Genomic DNA, 21,822 nt, shown 5'->3' with positions numbered 1-21,822 from the left:
CCACTGGTTCCTCTTCTCCCTGACCATCAACACCTGTTGAGACACAAGTAAAATCTACATTAATTACTGTATGTTTGTAACTCAACTCAACATCAAGAGATTTAGTAAATTCTTCACCTGTCAAGCAGAGAGTTAAAAGCAGAAGTCCTGTCCTATATTCCATCATGTTAAACTGTGTGTCCACTGTTCTCTGTCATCCTCTCTGCAGTCAGATAAGTAGAGGAGGAAGACATCTGAGTTTTGCATTGACTCCTCCTCACAAGAAGGAAACAGCTGGATTGGATATATTTATCGAAACTAAATTAATGGGAATTAATGTCCATGAATCTATCATGTTTTAGTTTCTGTAAAATGTCAGTCAGTATTAACAACACAACCACATTTATTCCATAAACACAAAAATGTTATTCTTTGTTCAGACATCTGACACATTAACATACAGGTTTTATTAAAGTTAATGAAATAATAATTCATCTTGTTACTAATGCTTTGTTTCTTATCAGTCACTTTGAGAACAGTTGGCAAGACATTAGAATATTTACAGCAATATAAGTAATGTACAGTTTAATTTTGATCAGCAGTATCACTTTTATGAATATTGCTTGAGTTGTTGAGTTAACATGTTTTTAATAGATTTTGGATTATATTCTGATGAAGACAAACTGCTCGACTCATTTTCAACCTGTTTCTCTCTTTTCAAACTAAATTCTGATTATTTATGGTTGATACATTGACATTCGGTGAGTGATGTAATCCTCTCTGCAGTCAGATAAGTAGAGGTGGAAGACATCTGATCATCTGACATCTGAGTGATCAGACCTCTAATGTGTTGTCAGTGCGTCATGGGAGTGTTCACACCTGTATCTGTACTACTGTACTGAGCAGGGGACGTTTACTCTCAGAGCTCCACCAAATAGGTGTCAAAAACAACAAACTCAACAGTTTAATTAATTCATATGCTTTGTCATTTTAGCTCAGTTTCTTACTGATTCTGTCAAGAGGCACACAGGGTATGATAAAGGAAAGACAACATTTCTTTTTCTTGACTCAGATAGTGTCCGTCTTTGTTGGAATCTTGCCGCCAAATGGATTAAAAACCTGTACTCCAAACACAGATATGTCAACACATCAGCCTTATACAGTATGCCATACATCAGACAGATTGTCACCTGACAGGAGGGCACCAGAAAATGTGTGTGTAACACTTGGTCAGTGTCGTCTCTTAACTCATTATTATTATCAAGAGAGTCCAGATTCTACAAGGCTCATCTTTGAGTGTCTGAACCTCCAGACACCAGGGTCTGCTTATACTGTATGAGTATAAAAACATTCTTTTATGATCAGAAGTTTCTCCAATGGACTTTTTACATTTCCTTTAAACATTACTTTCAAGGAAAAACACACAAAACAGACTTTTTGTTATTTAAAAAGTCTCTATTCTAATTATCTGTGACTATGTGCATCTCATTTGGAAGAGGAAGTAGTTTTTGTATGACTCTCCTGTTAGTGTCTCTCACTGTGTCTCTTCTGGCACAGTAATACACTGCTGTGTCCTCTGTCTTCAGATTGTTCATCTGTAGGTAGAGTTTACTGCTGGAGTCATCTCTGGAGATGGTGAATCTACCCCGGACTGACTGGGAGTAATAGATAGGTGTACTGGAAGTGCCTATATAAGCAATCCACTCCAGTCCTTTTCCAGGAGCCTGTCTGACCCAGTTCATAGCATAGCTGCTGAATGTGAATCCAGAGGCTGTACAGGTCAATCTGTGAGATTCTCCAGGCCTTTTAACCACTGGTTCAGATTCTGTCAGAGTCTGACCATCAACACCTGTCAAACCAAACACGTCATGCATTAAGATGGCAAAAAAAATTAAAATGACAAATCAAGGTCAGTGAAGATTTTCACCTGCCCAGCAGAGAGTTAAAAGCAGCAATCTTGTCCTGTAGTCCATCATGTTAAACTGTGTGTCCACTGTTCTCTGTCATCCTCTCTGCAGTCAGATAAGTAGAGGAGGAAGACATCTGAGTTTTGCATTGACTCCTCCTCACAGTGTGGAACTGGATTTGACTTGGATCTCAGTTACTGTTTGGTGAAACTGGTGAATGAATGTTTACTGTCCATGATTCATTCCTTCAAGAGAAACTCTTGCATGTTTAGTATTATTTGAGCAACTATTTGAAAAACACATCATTTAAGTTGGTTGCCCCTCATTATAAAGCACTGTGCATCAAGTCAAGAATTTGACAATAGCTGATCAATTTTACAATACCTCTAAAGTGAGTATTTTGATCGGAAAGACAACAAATGTCAACAATTGTTGTTCCTTGTGTTGTAATGTTGATTTTGTGATGAAGTGTTCATAAGGCAAACCTTTTAAAGGACATCAGGGGAAATTAAACTCCAGTAGGAACAAAAATCTTGATTTATGTTTCTTTTTTTTTGTTGAGATGAAGAGCTTTTTAAAATGCAGTTGTGAGCTAAAATAATGTCATTAATTCACTTACATATTGTGAGTCAGACAGAAAAGACACTTTTTGTTTTGTTTTTTCATAAACCAGCTTGTGTTTCTTTTACTTCTTCATTGTTAAAGGAACTTGGGGCAGGATCTGTGAAATTATTAACATGCATTTTAAGATTTTTAATGCTAATGGGTGATGGAGCGTTCAAAACCAAAAAGAATGAGCCCACCCACATATCTCTCCATTGCCTTGAACAGGCTGTGTGCTGCATAATGTACTGCAATTCGGGCTCGAATTTCCCGCGCAGTCCTGCGGACGTGACGTCAGATGACACTGAATGCGCGTCCTCGACCGGCTTTCAACTTGGATACAGGAAGTAAACAAACGCGGCGGACCCAAACTAGTGTTTGGGTAGTAATGGATTCTGCTACAGCCAGCAAACGACCCACCACCACACAAAGTCCACTAAAAAGCCATACTAAGAAGAAAACAAAGGTTTTATCAGCGGCATGTTGTGAGTCGAAACAAAATTAAGAGCAAAGCGGGCTGGCACCTGAATATACATCGGATACGTGTTGGACTCATGGAGGCAGCTTCAACTTGAATTGGGACTGAAAACAGATGCTGACATGGCTCATTTCCTAGTAACCAGGTAAGAAAACATTACAGGTCATGTTTAGCGCTTGATTTGAAAATCATATGAGATCACAGAGGACTCGGAGTGACCTAACGTGCAAAGTAGCGTTAGCTGCAAACACGTAACTTAGTCCACCGCTGTGTAACACTGAATAGTTACAGACTGCGCATTTTCCACGGTCCTTTAGTCTGAAACCGAATAGTTAGAAATATGTCCCTTTATATGGGACCGAAAGCCCAACCTGTTATCCGGGAGGTGACGTTAGCAGCTGGCTGTAGCCACAGGCAACGGTTTGTTTGTGTCTGTGTAGCAACATTAGCCGCTAACACACAGCAATCCCTTATCAGAGACGATCTCTCTGTCCCCCGATATGCCGTCTTTGCTTTCGCATGTGCCTTTCAGACTGCATCAACCGTAACTGTAAATCGCTGCGCTTGTGTGTCGCTACACACAGCGAGCAGCTTCCCGGTTGCTCCATGTGTAGCGGATAAGACCAATGCAAAGGGGTAGCCTCCTGCGTCAGGTATCGACGTGAGGGGCACTTGACCAAGCTTTTTTTTTTATTTATTTATTTTTTTTATAAACACTTTATTGAACAACTTTCAGTTACAGTCATAACGTTGACTTGGGAAATACAAAACAAGTCTGGCATCTCACATTAAGGCACTTGACCAAGCGTCAAGCGTCTGACGAATAGGGATGAGACGGCATCAGCTGCACTGTTGTGAAGAGTTCATGCGCGCTCCCACGCCGGCTTGGCTGATGGCTGCAGTTACCCTAACGGCCGCAACGGCCGGCGAGTCACTATTGAGTCTTATTTCTTGATCCTGCCCCAAGTCCCTTTAAATGTGTCTATTCCTCTCTTTACTGTAACAGTGCACTGGTGTTGAAATCATTAGTGGTCTGAGGGCTCCTTCTCTGGTGGCTTCATGTTACAAGTGTTCAGGCACTGAGGGGTTTTTGTTCAGGTCTACTGATGGTTTGTGTTATTGTGGCTCTCTGGCACAGTAATACACAGCAGTGTCTTCAGTCTGCACATTCTGTCCATTTAGAGTCACTGTGTTGCTGGAAGAGTCTAAGTCGATACTGAACTTGTTCTTTAGTGAATCTTTGTAGTATGTTGTGTATCCAGCAGCTGCCATCCCAATCCACTCCAGTCCATTCCCTGCAGGCTGTCTGATCCAAGCTGTGTAGTAGTCACTAACAGAATAAGAGACCTGACAGGTGATGGTCAGACGTTGACCTGGCTGCACAGTCACAGAAGCTGGCTGTGTCAACTGTTCACACTTCACACCTGTTAAAAAAAGAAAATGTTTTGTAACAAATGATCAAGTTAAACTCCACAAGAAGAACTGTTGACTTTGACAAATCCAGAGAGACTCACATCCAGCTGCCAACAGCAGCAGCAGAGCTACAGAAAACATGGTTGATGTTGAAACTGACGTGCTGTGAACTCCACTGACAGCCTGATGTGAAGTTTTTATAGCTGAGTAACAAGGAAGCTCACTGAGTTTGCATAGAATCAAACATATGAAGCATCAATGTTGGTCTGACTGGAGCCAATAGAAGAGTCTGTTGACTGTTTTTATATCTGCAGAGTGAAAACATGCCTGGAAATCACCTCTGCTTTACATATGATAGTTTCATTTCATTACACACTCAACTGTAACATTTTGAAAATGTCCCATCAGTTACAGAAATGAAACAACTGTAAATGATTATCACAACTATTCTTACTGTGAATATTACATGAACCATAGATAATGGAAAACATATTCTTTAAATCAGCATTACAATATTAATGATGATGTGTCATGGAAACAAAAGAGAAACCACCAAGAATGTTGCTTTCTATGAGCCATGTTTACAGTGTGTTCAACATGTTTTCAAATCATTAAAACACTTTAAATATGATGTGAGCTGTTTCCCTGAGATAATTTATTAACTGTCAGCACCTCCTACATCACATTTAAGATTAACTTCAAATTTAAGAACCGCTTGTTGTAGTTGCAACATTTGATCACTTAGTGTACTTCCTGTATTTGAAGCAAAGTGACAGCAGACAGCATCATGTAAACAGTATGGAAACTTCTGTCTGATGCTGCTGGTTGGCATGAAAGATGTTTAATAATTTCAGTGTCAGCAGATGTTTGAAGACATACAGAGAAACTTGGAGCCTCAAGAGGAAAACAGCTGCTCAGGAACTGAAACCTTTGAGACAAAATGCAAAAACTACATCTGAGTGTTGAGAGTCAGTCAGTTAATATCAATGAGAACACAGAGTCTCCTTTAAGTAACAGAGGAGAGAGAAACTTGTCACTGACTGCCCTCTAGTGATTTGTAACATTATTTTTCACCTTTAGATTATGACTCATTTAGATTCCACAAAATTCAGAGACATAATGGCCTCTTAAATTGTAGAAATGTTAAAATTTTGTAGTAGTTTTATTCCAGTGACCACATTGTTGTGTTGTCTTTGGGCCTTTTATCAACAAATAACCTTTATTGTATTTTGTTTCATTTAATGTTTACTAACATTATTTCTCAGGAACAGATTTAAAAACATAATATGATTATGTATGATATGAAATACTTCATGCTTGGGCTCTTCCAGGCCAGTAAAGATGAGTACTGCAGGTTTTTGTATAGCTGCTCAACAACTCCAGTCACTGTGGCTCTCGAGCACAATAATAAACAGCAGAATCTTCAGTCTTCAGACTGTTCATCTGCAGATACACCTGCTGTCTGCTGTTGTCTCTGGAGATGGTAAACCGGCCTTTGACTGACTCAGAGTAGTAGATGTAGCTAGTGCCACTGCTGATATAGACATAAGCAATCCACTCCAGTCCTTTTCCAGGAGCCTGTCTGACCCAGTTCATAGCATAGCTGCTGAATGTGAATCCAGAGGCTGTACAGGTCAATCTGTGAGATTCTCCAGGCCTTTTAACCACTGGTTCAGATTCTGTCAGAGTCTGACCATCAACACCTGTCAAGACACAAGTAAAATCTACATTAATTACTGTATGTTTGTAACTCAACTCAACATCAAGACATTTAGTAAGATCTTCACCTGCCCAGCAGACAGTTAAAAGCAGCAGTCCTGTCCTATAGTCCATCATGTTAAACTGTGTGTCCACTGTTCTCTGTCATCCTCTCTGCAGTCAGATAAGTAGAGGTGGAAGACATCTGAGTTTTGCATTGACTCCTCCTCACAGGGAGGAAACAGCTGGACCGGAGATATTTATTGAAACTTGGGAATTAATGTCCAAGAGTCTAACATGTTTTAGTTTCTGTAAAATGTCAGTCAGTATTAACAACACAACCTCATTTACACCATTTACACAAAAATGTAATTCTTAGTTCAGACATCTGACACATTGACATACAGATTTTATTAAAGTTAATGAAATAATAATTAATGTTGTTATCAATGCTTTGTTTCTTATTAGTCACTTTGAGAACAGTTGACAGCACATTAAAATATTTACAACAATATAAGTAATTTAATTCTGATCAGCTGTATCACTTTCATGAATATTGCTTGATTGTCGTCTTATAGCGTCATACAATTAACAAATGTTTTGAATAGATTTTCAATTATGTTTTTATAAAGACACGCTGACTAAATTTTTTTCAACCTGTTTTTCTCTTTTCAAACTAAATTCAAGTAATTTATGGTTGATACATTGACATACGGTGAGTGATGCAACATGATGCAGTCACTCGGTCTGTGAATCATTTGTTCATTTGATATTCGATTGAGAGTTCAAAATCAGAAAATGAAAACATTATTCTTTATTTCATTACTTGGGTAGAGTGGACAGACCAGATGAAATATGTTTCATTGTTAATTGGCCTCATTCAAAGGGACATTATTTGTTTTCAAAGTCCTGACATGCTTCAGTGCTTCTCATACAGAGATCAGTGTTGTTCAGTTTTTGTACAGCTCTGTAGTCGGCTGTGTCACTATGGCTCTCGTGCACAATAATAAACTGCAGAGTCTTCTTGTTTTAGACTCTTCACCTCGAAGGACACAACATTTCTGGAAGTGTCTTTGGTGATGGTAAACTGGCCTTGGACGCTTTGGGCAAATATTGTGCCAGTTCCATCATCAATGCGTCCGATCCATTCCAGTCCTCTCCCTGGTTTCTGACAAAGCCAGTGCAGCCAAGACAGAGCAAGTCCTTCCACTTTACAGGACAGAGTGACTGGTTGTCCAGCTCTGCTGACCACTGGCTCTGAGGAGGTGAGGGACTGACCCTGAGCAGCTGAAAGAGACACAGAGTTTAGATGACGAGGAGCCAGCAGACATCCAGATCTCTTGTTCTCCTCCTCTGCTGACACACTGACACTGACTTCACTCACCTGAAATGAGAGCGAAGAGGAAGACACTTAGTACAGCTGTCATGGTGGAAACTTGGCTGAGTATGTAACTGCAAAGGCTTTTATGAAGGATATATATTGTGGAGGCAGAATGGGTGGGGACTGTGCAGTGTGTGAATTTGCATTTTATCAGTCAGAGATTTTGGAGCTATAGTGTTGATACATGAAGACTAAATCTGAGGGGGGGGTGAAGTCAAAAAGAACATTAATACAGTACAAGCTGCACTGTCAGTGTAAAACTTGACTGTTGTTGGTAGCTGGATTATGCATATAGCCTCTACATTGGCATATCAGTCAAAATACGAGGACCAGAGAAGTGCCTTTTAACCATTTATTTCTTCATTCAGTCGATTGCATTACACAGATGATTTGATTATCAAAATAATGCATCCAAGGTTGACAATCGACTGGAAAACTGGCAGCTCCACATCCATGCAGCATGCTCCAGCAGACAAAGAGAAGAGGCTGAGCAGAGGCTGATTGAGAGTTTATCACCTCAGGTGAGGCCCACCCAGGCCTGGGCAGGTGGGAGTATTTTCTACAGTCAGTCTCACTCTTTCATTATAAAACTGATGGGTCACCTCAGTGAGGAGAAAAACTTTTAAGAGAGGAAATAAAGTGTCACTCAGTTAAGATCAATGAGATCAGCAGATGTGAGAATCTCCTCATAGTGACAGAGGAGAGAGACATCTCATGTTTTTGTAAAAGGAACTGCAACATTATTTTCCGCCATCATATTGTGACCTACTTTAGATACCAAATAATACAAACATTATTGTGGATCCATTTCTTTTATTCATACCTGGACAATGATTTCAGCAGATTGTTTTGCTGTCATTGCCTGTTATGTGAGTGATTGATCATTACAGTAAGATATTTAATAATATGTCTTAATGCTTATTGTTGTTGGTTAAAGGTGCACTTTGTAATTTTGAGAGAGAAATTTTAATCAGAAGTTAAAGATCATTGACTGATTTCTTCATGCCGAAACAAGGAGGTAGAAGCCTAAACAAACTAAATAAACAAACTCTCTTCATTTTATTGGCTGAATAAACTGAATGAACAGAAAACACAAATTCATACTGTTTTATTTTGTTTATATTTGGCGGACCCCAGCACCTTTCTACCTTCAAACAGTGTTCTGGGGACCTTATTTTTTCTCTGAGAACAGCTTGTTTATTCAGTTATGGAAAAGATAAATATTCTGAGTTTGTATTATTACCTCATTAATATTGTAAATATAAAAATTCTGAGTTTAAATTTCTTCTCCAAAAGAGTGCCCCTTTAATGACGTATTCATCAATAGTGTTCATGATTTTATTATGAACAAAATAAGAATAAATAAAACTGTGATTATTTTTCAGGCACTATCAGCCCAGTAAAGATGAGTACTGTAGGTTTTTGTACAGCTGCTCAACCAACTCCAGTCACTATGGCTGTCGAGCACAATAATAAACAGCAGAATCTTCAGTCTTCAGATGGTTCATCTGCAGATACACCTGCTGTCTGCTGTTGTCTCTGGAGCCAGTAAACCGGCCTTTGACTGACTCAGAGTAGTATTTATTGTCATTATCATATTCAACCCAGGCAACCCACTCCAGTCCTTTTCCAGGAGCCTGTCTGACCCAGTTCATATGGTAGCTGCTGACTGTGAATCCAGAGGCTGTACAGGTCAATCTGTGAGATTCTCCAGGCCTTTTAACCACTGGTTCAGATTCTGTCAGAGTCTGACCATCGACACCTGACAAGACAGCAAAGAAAATATAATTAAATCAAATTGAATCATAAACAACACATTTACAACTTAAAAGAACACATAAAATTCAACATTATTTTATGACAAAATGTTCACCTGCCCATTAGACAGTTAAAAGCAGTAGTCCTGTCCTATAGTCCATCATGTTAAACTGTGTGACCACTGTTCTCTGTCATCCTCTCTGCAGTCAGATAAGTAGAGGTGGAAGACATCTGAGTTTTGCATTGACTCCTCCTCACAGTGCCGGCCCTGACCAATTTGGTGCCCTAGGCAAGATTTTGGCTGGCGCCCCCTTGCATCGCAGTCAATTTTACAATCAATTTTCATACACTCACACAGAAACTACATGTATGTATTCAAGATTTTATTTCTTTTAAGTCAAAAATATCACACCAAATAAAAACTGAAGAAAGAAACAAGTGATAAATAAAAAATACAATATAAATAAGGTATTGCACTGGTATACTATTGGTATTAAAGAATATTCTATTTACATACAAAATAAAAACAGTCTGTATTCTTTGGGAGGAAACCTTTTGCAGCAGAAGCAGTGCAAGCTATCATTATTTTTTGAGTAGATCAGCCAGCTTCTTTTGACTCTGGTAAAAAAGTCATGTGGACACTTTCTCCCATCTTTGTTTTTGGGATATGTGTAACTGTTTCTTATTTGAAATGGTCGTCTGTGAACTAACTCCTTTCTTACTTTGTCAGTTAGAAGAGATGGCCAGTCAGCAGGGTCTATTGGTGCAGCCTTTAGTCCTGATGCTGTGTCACTCTCTGTGCTGAGGTAGAGGACAGGAGCACCTGATGCTGTGTCACTGGGGGTGGTGGTGAAATATTTTAAAAGTGCATCTGAAGAGAGAAGAGAAGTATATGTGACCACTGGATGTTACATTTTAAAATACAATGAGATTCATTCAATTTTATCGTCAGTGCAATGCAGTTCAGTCTAACCAGAGTGCAAAAAGCAGTAAAGTGCAGTGAAATTTATATATGTGTATATATATATGTAGCCTATGAATGATATGGGAAAGCTAAGGTATGGAGTATTAACAGTAATACACTTTAACTGCACTTTAACACTGATGTAAACTTTAACAAACACAAACTGTGACACAATAAACCAAAGTCTTACAACTGCCCTATTACTTATAAAGTGGATGGAAAACTCAGAGCATTTTAACTGACATACAAGCAGGAAAACACAGCCAACAGGTTAAAATAACACCTGAACAGGCCTGACGTTAACTTTCCAAACGTCCCTGATGAGTGTAAGGTGGAGTAACATTAACTTACGTCGACTCAGCTATTTACTGATTATCAAACAATGCTACTATCGTCCGAAGTAAGCTAGCAAGCTAACACTCTGCTCCAACAACGGTAACTACGATCATTAAACTATTAGTTTAATTCACTTAATCACATTGACGTCACTGTACCTCTTTCTTTTTCACGTTTTTCTTCCTCTGCTTTCCTTCTTGTCCTCCCCTGGGCGCGGATGGTTTCAGTCTATTGGACTTTGTAGTTCCGTACAGCATCAATAAACGTCTCTCTTGGGTCACGGTCCGGTCAGATTCAGGCAGCTCGCCTCTCGACCCCGCCCCCCACCCTCACAGAGGGCAGGTACAGTGCAACGAGCCAGGAACCCAGAAAAAAGGCCTCTCCAATATTTAATAGGCTTTGCAATAAGGTTATGTTGCTGTGGGCTTATATAATATTTCTAAATAATATTAGTAATAGCACTGGTAAAAAATAGTATTTTTTTTCTCCCCCTGTTTGCGGCGCCCCCCGTGGATGACGGCGCCCTTAGCATTTGCCTATACTGCCTATGCCCAGGGCCGGCCCTGCGCTCCTCACATTGTAGAACTGGATTTGACTTGGATCTCAGTTACTGTTTGGTGAAACTCGAGAACTGAACGTTTATTGTACATGAGGCATTCCTCCAAGAGACCCTTTTCATGTTTCAGTACAATTTGTACAACAGGTTAACAAGCATGTGATGAAAATTGGTTGACCTTCATTATGAAGCACAGTGTGCATCAAATGAAGATTTTCACAACATTTGATTAATTGCACAGTGCCACTAAAGTGAATATTTTTAATATAATTTTTTTAGAGGGGAAAAAGACAAAAATGACAACAAAGTTGTTCCTTGTGTTGTTATGTTGAATTTCTGACACTTCTTTTGATGTGTCCATGAGGCATACCTTTCTTAAAGATTAGGGGAAAGAAAACCTTGTTTAGACTAAAATAATTTTTCCTATTCAAATTTTCATTAAGATGACTTTCGAAACACATTTGTCTGCACTATATATTCAGTGTCATTGTAAAATTGTATTGAACTATGTTATATTCCTTTTATTTTTTTCAATGCTAAATGTGTCTTTCTCTCTCTTTATCAGTGAGCAGGTGTTGAAATCATTAGTGGTCTGAGGGCTCCTCCTCTGGTGGCTTCATGTTACAAGTGTTCAGGCACTGAGAGTTTTTTTTTTTTTTCAGGTCTACTGATGGTTTGTGTTATTGTGACTCTCTGGCACAGTAAAACACAGCAGTGTCTTCAGACGGCCAAACAAGATTCTTTTCATGACTTTTTGTGTGACAAATTTGCAATTGAATTTAACATTTCAGTTTAGGTAAAATAAGAATTCAATATTGAGTCACCACTCTGAACTTCAATGACTGACAGTTACTCACAAAAGAAAATAATACTGAGACAAGTGAATGTTTCCAGTGGTGGTACATAATGTAATTCTAAGTGCTGTATCATGTGAGCTGTTTTCCTGAGATAATTTATTTACTGTCAGCACCTCCTACATCACATTTAAAATTAACTTCAAATGTAAGACTAGCTTGTTGTAGTTGCAGCATTTGATCACTTAGTGTACTTCCTGTAGTTGCAGCAAAGTGACAACAGACAGCATCATGTAAACGGTATGTAAACTTCTGTCTGATGCTGCTGGTTGGCATGAAAGATTTTTAATAATTTCAGTGTCAGCAGATGTTTGAAGACAAACAGAGAAACTTCGAGCCTCGAGAGGAAAACAGCTGCTCAGGAACTCAAACCTGTGAGACAAAATGCAAAAACAACAGTGTTGAGAGTCAGTCAGCTAATATCAATGAGAACACAGCATCTCCTTTAAGTAACAGAGGAGAGAGAAACTTGTCACTGACTGCCCTCTAGTGATTTTATATAAGAAACTGTAACATTATTTTTCACCTTCATATTATGACTCATTTAGATTTCACAAAATTCAGAGACATTATTGCCTCTTAATTTGTAGAAATGTTTAATTTTGCAGTAGTTTTATTCCAGTGACCACATTGTTGTCTTTGGGCCTTTTATCAACAAGTGACCTTTATTGTGTTTTGTTTCATTGATTGTTTACTAACAATATTTCTCAGGAACAGATTTTAAAATATAATTATGTATGATATAAAATACTTCATGCTTGGGCTCTTCCAGGACAGTAAAGATGAGTGCTGTAGGTTTTTGTACAGCTGCTCAACAACTCCAGTCACTGTGGATCTCGGGCACAATAATAAACAGCAGAATCTTCAGTCTTCAGACTGTTCATCTGCAGATACACCTGCTGTCTGCTGTTGTCTCTGGAGACGGTAAACCGGCCTTTAACTGACTGAGAGTATATGGTGCTACTGTATATACAGGCGATCCACTCCAGTCCTTTTCCAGGAGCCTGTCTGATCCAGTGCATTTTTTCTTACTATTACACATCCCGTAGCTGCTGAATGTGAATCCAGAGGCTGTACAGGTCAATCTGTGAGATTCTCATGGCCTTTTAACCACTGGTTCAGATTCTGTCAGAGTCTGACCATCAACACCTGTTGAGACAAAGACATACAGTATGTGTGCCAAGCGTTACCATGGCAGCACAAATAAAAGTTATCTAAAATTAAGATCAGTGAAGATGTTCACCTGCCCAGCAGAGTGTTAAAAGCAGCAGTCCTGTCCTATAGTCCATCATGTTAAACTGTGTGTCCACTGTTCTCTGTCATCCTCTCTGCAGTCAGATATGTAGATGTGGAAGACATCTGAATTTGCATTGACTCCTCCTGTGTGTGTGAGGATGATATAGATTTTTCTCATTTTCTCAAACATCAACAGAGTCTCTGCCTCGAAATAAACACACAAATCTTAACTTATTTAAATGTGTTCAGCCACATAGATTTAGGAATTTAGTCCCTGATTTTTGCTGAAACTGAAGGATGAATGTTCACCATACACATCATGTGAAGACATTGATCAGTTTTACAATGCTACTTGAGTGGGTGCCTTTCACTACGTTTAATAGGGAAAAAACATAGGTTGACAAATGTTCATACTGTTGATTTTCTTTTTTTAAGTGTTCAATAGTCAAACCAATTTCTGGATGAAAACACCAGTGTGAATAAAAAAAAATGTTTCTTGGAAGATGAAGAACTTTGAATTATGATCTTGTGAGCTGAAATTATTTGCTGTCAATAATTCATATAAATATTGAGAGTCAGACAGAACTTTTGGAAAATGTCTGCTATATTCAATATTATGTTATTAGGTCTTATAATGAACAATGTAATATTAATTTTACTTTTCAGTACAACTTATGTCTGATACTCTCTTTACTGTAACAGTGATCTGGTGTTGAAATCATTTGTGGTCTGAGGGCTCCTCCTCTGGTGGCTTCATGTTTCAAGTGTTCAGGCACTGAGGGGTTTTTGTTCAGGTCTACTGATGGTTTGTGTTATTGTGTCTCTCTGGCACAGTAATACACAGCAGTGTCTTCAGGCTGCACATTCTGTCCATTTAGAGTCACTGTGTTGCTGGAAGAGTCTGAGTAGATACTGAACTTGTTCTTTAGAGAATCTTTCATGTATGTGCTGTGTCCAACATGTGCACCTCCAATCCACTCCAGTCCTTTCCCTGCAGGCTGTCTGATCCAGTGTGTGCGATAGCTGCTAACAGAATAAGAAACCTGGCAGGCGATGGTCAGACGTTGACCTGGCTGCACAGTCACAGAGGCTGGCTGTGTCAACTGTTCACACTTCACACCTGTTAAAAAAAGAAAATGTTTTGTAACAAATGATCAAGTTAAACTCCACAAGAAGAACTGTTGACTTCGACAAATCCAGAGAGACTCACATCCAGCTGCCAACAGCAGCAGCAGAGCTACAGAAAACATGGTTGATGTTGAAACTGACGTGCTGTGAACTCCACTGACAGCCTGATGTGAAGTTTTTATAGCTCAGTAACAAGTAGGCTCACTGAGTTTGCATAGACTCAAACATATGAAGCATCAATGTTGGTCTGACTGGAGCCAATAGAAGAGTCTGTTGACTGTTATTATATCTGCAGAGTGAAAACATGCATGGAAATCACCTCTGCTTTACATATGATATTTTCATCTCATCACACACTCAACTGTAATGTTTTAAAAACGTCCCTGTATTTGCAGAAATGAAACAACTGTTAACTTTCATTCTAATGTAAACTATTAATGCCGAAATGTATTGTAAATGATTTAATATTTAAACATTAAGTCATTTCTTGTGCAATTGCATGATAATGATGAGGACCATTATTACTGTTCCTAATGTGAATACTAACTGAAATCATGGATAATAAAATTTAACTAAAAACTAAAACCATGTAACAAATAAAAGCACAGGTTTATTTAGCCCATATAGATATGTAGCTAGCTTTCCTTTATATTCAGGTACAGATAACTTTGTTTCTTGGTCCACTGAATAAAGCTGGCAATATTCTCCCCACATCTTGAGAAAGTAACATTTCTCATAAATGTAACTTTAAAGCCCTTCATACATCAGTGTTTCTCAAATGTCTATGTGTTGTATCATTATTAATGACTTGACCTGAGGACGTTTATTATGTAACTAAGTGCAGGATCTATCAGCCCAGTGAGGATGAGAAAAGAGAAAATATCTTAAAAACACCACATAATTTTTATTTGTGTGCCTTAATTTGTAGAAATGCTCAGTATTTAAAGTACAGTAGTTTAATTGCAACAACCAGATTATTTTGCTATCTTGGTCCTTTTAACACCAAGTGATATTTAGTGTGTTTGTTTACTTATCATATTCCCCAGGAGCAGTTTGCAGGACATTGTGCAATGCTGGGACAAAGATTAAGTTATCATTGAAAAAATAAATTGTGATGTTAGATGTAGTATATCAAACTATATATAAAGAAATATGTATATTTAAAAAAATTGAATTTATGTGCACTATCAACCCAGTAAAGATGAGCTGTGTAGGATTTTGTACAGCTGCTCAACAATCTCCAGTCACTGTGGCTCTCGAGCACAATAATAAACAGCAGAATCTTCAGTCTTCAGACTGTTCATCTGCAGATACACCTGCTGTCTGCTGTTGTCTCTGGAGATGGTAAACCGGCCTTTGACTGACTCAGAGTAGATTTTGCTGCTTCCACTGCCACTTTCAATCCTGGCAACCCACTCCAGTCCTTTTCCAAGAGCCTGTCTTATCCAGTGCATATAAAAGTTGCTGAATGTGAATCCAGAGGCTGTACAGGTCAATCTGTGAGATTCTCCAGGCCTTCTGACCGCTGGTTCAGATTCTGTCAGAGTCTGACCATCAACACCTGTTAAGACAAAAATGAATATACAGCAATCAGTTGCATGAAGCTGGAGCCTTTTTTCAGACAGCTTCAACTCAAGGTCAGTGTAGATGTTCACCTGCCCAGCAGATAGTTAAAAGCAGCAGTCCTGTCCTGTAGTCCATCATGTTAAACTGTTTGCCCACTGTTCTCTGTCAACCTCTCTGCAGTCAGATAAGTAGAGGAGGAAGACACCTGAGTTTTGCATTGACTCCTCCTAACAGGGCGGAAACAGCTGGACTGGAGATTTTTAATGAAATTGGAGGATTAATGTCCAACAGTTGATATTTGTCGGACATGTTTAAATTTGTATAAAATGTCAGTATTAGTATTACAAAGTTTATTAAAACAAGCTAAATTATAATTCATTTTGGTTTCAAGGCTCTGATTCTCATTAGTTACTTTGAGCGCAGTGGGCAAAATTGAGAACATTTAGAATAATATAAATAATTCACAGGTTTATTCTGATCACCAACATCTAGAAGCATTTCTGTAGATCGCCGTATTATCATCTCACCCAATTAATAACATTAACCAAAGTTTCAAATACATTTGAGATTGTGGACATTTTACATTTCTAATTGTGTTTGATCAAGACAAGCTTGTTTCTCTTTTGAAACTATATTCATATGATTTATGGTTTGTGCTTTAAAACTGGCAATTTAGTATTAAATAATGCTTTCACACTTGAAGGTACCTTAACTGGTTTTATTATGTGGGTGATGTCACATAAAGAATATATTGAGTTTACAGTAAAATGTTGACAAAACACAATCTGAAGTATGTTGAAGCAGAAATGTATTTTCTGACTATAAATACAAACTCTATATCATATTTTCCATCATGGTGGTAAACAGAGGAAGTATATTTTTGTATAACTGTCCTGTTATTGTCTCTCAATGTGTCTCCTCGGGCACAGTAATACTCTGCTGTGTCCTCAGTGTTCATCTGCAGATAAAGTTTACTGCCGTAGTCATCTCTGGAGATGATTTTTTATCATGCTAAACCATATTGTATTAATTTTACTCATTCATTGTTCATAATTTCTGTTTCTCTATTACACAGTGAACTGGTGCCATTAGTAGTCTGAGGGCTCCTCCTCTGGTGGCTTCATGTTACAAGTGTTCAGGCACTGAGGGGTTTTTGCTCAGGTCTACTGATGGTTTGTGTTATTGTGGCTCTCTGGCACAGTAATACACAGCAGTGTCTTCAGGCTGCACATTCTGTCCATTTAGAGTCACTGTTTTACTGGAAGAGTCTAAGTTGATACTGAACTTGTTCTTCAGGGAATCTTTGATGTATGTGCTCCATCCAACACCTCCAATCATAATCCACTCCAGTCCTTTCCCTGCAGGCTGTCTGATCCAAGCTGTGCGATAGCTGCTAACAGAATAAGAGACCTGACAGGTGATGGTCAGACGTTGACCTGGCTGCACAGTCACAGAGGCTGGCTGTGTCAACTGTTCACACTTCACACCTGTGGAGGAAAACATGTTGAATATTGAATGAGTGTAATAACAGTGAACAGTCAGTGTGCTGTGATCATACTGTCAGTGTCTCTGCCTCAGTGAGACTCACAGGATCCAGCAGCCAGCAGCAGCAGAGCTACAGAGAACATGGTTGGTATTGGAGATGATCTGATGAGAGCTTCTCTTCTTCTGCTGTAACTGACAGCATGATATCAAGTCTTTATAGCAGACTGTGAGGAAGTTCACTTTGCATAGAGAAGGACACTGACAAGCTACAAAACAAGACATGACTATCCTGTGACAAGTTGTCAACACAAATGGTTTCCGTCACCATATATTTTATTAAAGGAAAGGAGATGGAATTTTATATGAATATGAGAACAAAACTGATCTTCTGACTCACAGCAAGACAGCATATTTAAAAAAAAATGTCTAACTGCACATCTAAAATGATAGTAAGCTGATTTTGTGATTGTCTTAATATGAGTGTTTTTTATTTAGATTTAAGTCCAACAGTTCTGGGATTGAGATTCTTTACTTTGGCAATTAAAGCTCAGCTTTAATTTGTTATTTGGCCCCAAAAACAATTGTTTACTGGGGGATTTTGTGTGCGTCTACTTGGCATAGACCATATAGGCGGTCATCTAGAGCACCACATGCTGGAGTGGCACCGCGATGCCCAATGTGGATATCAAGATGCAGGTTATAGGTTTTCTATTTTTACATTTCAAGGTCTGAGCCCTCAGGTGCGCAATGTAGAAAATGGAGAAAATAGGAGGAGGAAAAGAAATACCAATATAGAGGTATGTTGTCATTTATATCATTAAAAAAAATATTGCTTTGTATAAAATGTTTCATTTGTACTAGCTAGCTTTAATTAAAATAAAGCTAAAGTAGCTAATAATGCTAGATAATAAAGCTATGTTAGCTGCTAAGGATGTTTAACTGTACTCGCACGTAGTATATACAAAAGATTACAAATTAATTTGGAAGAGTTATGCTGTATGTTGAAGGCCATAATCTGAATTGATTTTTTTATGATAAAGACACTACTACATGATTGTATGCTCAGCAGCATTTTTTGTGGACCATCCATATATTGGATTTATATTGCATACATGTTCAATCTTCTCAACACCTGTTGTGAAAAATGATTAAATTAACACTTTAAAGCATTACATGGTGATTGAAAAACAGAAAACAGAAGTCACAAATCAGCTGTTGCTTTCATGGTGTGCATGTGTGCTTGTTTAGTGCCATTGTCATACTCTCTTTGTATAGTGTTTTCCGAATGTGTCTTCTACTGCCACGTGTAGGCCATTGGAAAAAAAATGTGTGGAGTGTTTGGAAAGTCTGTCAGCTTGCTTAAACCAACACGCTGTTGCTATTATCTCTGGTGTCCTCTATTCGTCCTTGCATACTGCTGGCATAAAATGTTCAGAAGTACACTGTACAGACTGAAGATTTGTATCAGGATATCATGAGGAGGGAGTGGCTCATGTACAGGCACTCTGTCAGAGGTTCATTTTATCATATAATTTATTTTGTGTTAATTTTTTCAGTTAAAGCAACATTATGTAATTTTTTTTACCCTAAAATATCAGCTTCAAAATCATTTTGACGGCACAGTGTCTTGTAATAGGGTGAATGGTTTCTCTGTCTCAGCCACTCTGCCCCCATCACTTGTTTCTGCACTATGTAACTTCAGCAAGAGGGTAGGATCACAAGTTTACTTCAGCATACAAGTTTTCAACACATAACATTGTTATGTAATGAGTTTTGTTCATAGTTAGCACCTATATTACATTTGACTAATTGTTACAAACCTGAGATTTGTATTTACGACGGTAATTTTGATCACAGAAACTGTAGGGGGCGCCAAATCGCACAAAACGCCAATTTCTACATAATGCGGCTTTAAAGCAGTTTGTCCATTTCCACTTGAAATGCAATATCACATCCAGAGATAGGAGCACCCATTTATACATTTATGTACATTTATTTATGTACCTATCTACCTATCTATCTATACACAGTAATAAACAGCCGTGTCTTCTAGCTGCAGTTAATGCAGAAACTACATCTGAGTGTTGAGAGTCACTCAGTGAAGATCAATTTGAACACTTGATCTGAGAGTCTTCTTTAAGTGACAGAGGAGAGAGAAACTTGACACTGACTGCTGTCTGGTGATTTTATACAAGAAACTGCAACATAATTTTTCACCTCATGAGTCAGTTAAATTTCACATAAATTCCAGATATTGTGTCTTAATTTGTAGATATGTTTAGTGTTGGTAGAAGTTTAATTTAATTGACTAGATGTGTCATTTTTTTGCTGTCTTTGGCCCTTTAATCAACGTGTTATCTTTACTGTGTTTTTGTGTATTTAATATTTGCGAACAATATTTTTCAGGAGCAGTTTTTAAAATCAAGTACACACTATATTTGTATACAATATCAAAATACTTTAAGGTATACCAGCCCAGTGAACATGAGTGCTGTAGGATTTTGTACAGCTGCTCAACCAACTCCAGTCACTGTGGCTCTCGAGCACAATAATAAACAGCAGAATCTTCAGTCTTCAGACTGTTCATCTGCAGATACACCTGCTGTCTGCTGTCGTCTCTGGAGATGGTAAACCGGCCTTTGACTGACTCCGAGTAGTAGATGTTGCTACTGTATATATAGGCGATCCACTCCAGTCCTTTTCCAGGAGCCTGTCTGATCCAGCTCATACCATAGCCGCTGAATGTTAATCCAGAGGCTGTACAGGTCAATCTGTGAGATTCTCCAGGCCTTTTAACCACTGGTTCAGATTCTGTCAGAGTCTGACCATCAACACCTGTTGAGACAAAAACATATGTGTGCCAAGCGTTACCGTGGCAGCACAAATAAAAGTTATCTAAATTAAGATTAGTGAAGATCTTCACCTGCCCAGCAGACAGTTAAAAGCAGCAGTCCTGTCCTATAGTCCATCATGTTAAACTGTGTGTCCACTGTTCTCTGTCATCCTCTCTGCAGTCAGATAAGTAGAGGAGGAAGACATCTGAGTTTTGCATTGACTCCTCCTGTGTGTGTGTGTGTGTGTGTGTGTGTGTGTGTGTGTGTGTGTGTGTGTGTGTGTGTGTGTGTGTGTGTGTGTGTGTGTGTGTGTGTGGACAGGGGATTTTTTACATTGTGTTGTCCAGTCATATATTACCATTTATAATCAGTGTTCAATAGTCAAACCAATTTCTGGATGAAAATACCAGTGGGAATATAAACGTTCTTCATGGAAGATGAAGGACTTTGAATAATGATCTTGTGAGCTGAAATAATGCTGTCAATGATTCACATAAATATTGAAAGTCAGACAGAGAACTTTAGGAAAATGTCTGCTATATCCAATATTACATATTACACTTTTCAGTACAACTTATGTCTGATATTCTCTTTACTGTAAAAGTGAACTGGTGTCGAAATCATTAGTGGTCTGAGGGCTCCTCCTCTGGTGGCTTCATGTTACAAGTGTTCAGGCACTGAGGGGTTTTTGTTCAGGTCTACTGATGGTTTGTGTTATTGTGGCTCTCTGGCACAGTAATACACAGCAGTGTCTTCAGGCTGCACATTCTGTCCATTTAGAGTCACTGTGTTACTGGAAGAGTCTAAGTTGATACTGAACTTGTTCTTTAGAGAATCTTTCATGAATGTGCTGTATCCAACACCTCCTCTTAAAATCCACTCCAGTCCTTTCCCTGCAGGCTGTCTGATCCAAGCTGTAGCATAGCTGCCCAAAGAATAAGAGACCTGGCAGGTGATGGTCAGACGTTGACCTGGCTGCACAGTCACAGAGGCTGGCTGTGTCAACTGTTCACACTTCACACCTGTGGAGGAAAACATGTTGAATATTGAATGAGTGTAATAACAGTGAACAGTCAGTGTGCTGTGATCATACTGTCAGTGTCTCTGCTTCAGTGAGACTCACAGGATCCAGCAGCCAGCAGCAGCAGCAGAGCTACAGAGAACATGGTTGGTATTGAAGGTGATCTGATGGGAGCTTCTCTTCTTCTGCTGCAACTGACAGCATGATATCAAGTCTTTATAGCAGACTGTGAGGAAGTTCACTTTGCATAAAGAAGAACACTGACAGGATATAAAAGATGGATACACTATGCTGTCAGTCACAGCTTGAAGTTCTTATGTTTATTTTGACACATATGTAAGAAAATGCATTAATTGTTTCAAACATTAATTTCAATTTCTAATTTTTATGCCCCACTAAACATCTTACACAAGACAAATGAGACAAACACATTCACATTTACATAATTATAAACAGATTATTAAATTCATATAGGAAATTATCTTTTTTTATTTAATACATTTTCATTTATTTAAGACAAACAATTCTACAGTCACAGGAAGTTCAGAAGACTGTTCATGCTCTCAGTCATCCCAAACTACCTATTGGAGAACACAACAACAGCTGCAATAAAACTTGTCTGAAT

General features: G+C 38.5%; 2 gene segments (V, D, J or C); both read right to left on the bottom strand.

The window, feature by feature from the left end:
* Window positions 1-4,083: 4,083 nt before the first annotated feature.
* LOC141019799 (Ig heavy chain V region 5A-like) lies at window positions 4,084-4,521 on the bottom strand. The segment is given in 2 exon segments: window positions 4,084-4,391; window positions 4,482-4,521. Coding segments are annotated over 2 exon segments (348 nt in total).
* Window positions 4,522-7,063: 2,542 nt separating this feature from the next.
* LOC141019253 (immunoglobulin heavy variable 3-74-like) lies at window positions 7,064-7,505 on the bottom strand. The segment is given in 2 exon segments: window positions 7,064-7,365; window positions 7,463-7,505. Coding segments are annotated over 2 exon segments (345 nt in total).
* Window positions 7,506-21,822: the final 14,317 nt, after the last annotated feature.

Source organism: Pagrus major, chromosome 23 (genome assembly GCF_040436345.1).
Source record: "Pagrus major chromosome 23, Pma_NU_1.0".
Classification (NCBI taxonomy): Eukaryota; Metazoa; Chordata; class Actinopteri; order Spariformes; family Sparidae; genus Pagrus; species Pagrus major.
This window is presented reverse-complemented; position numbering and strand designations above follow the sequence as displayed.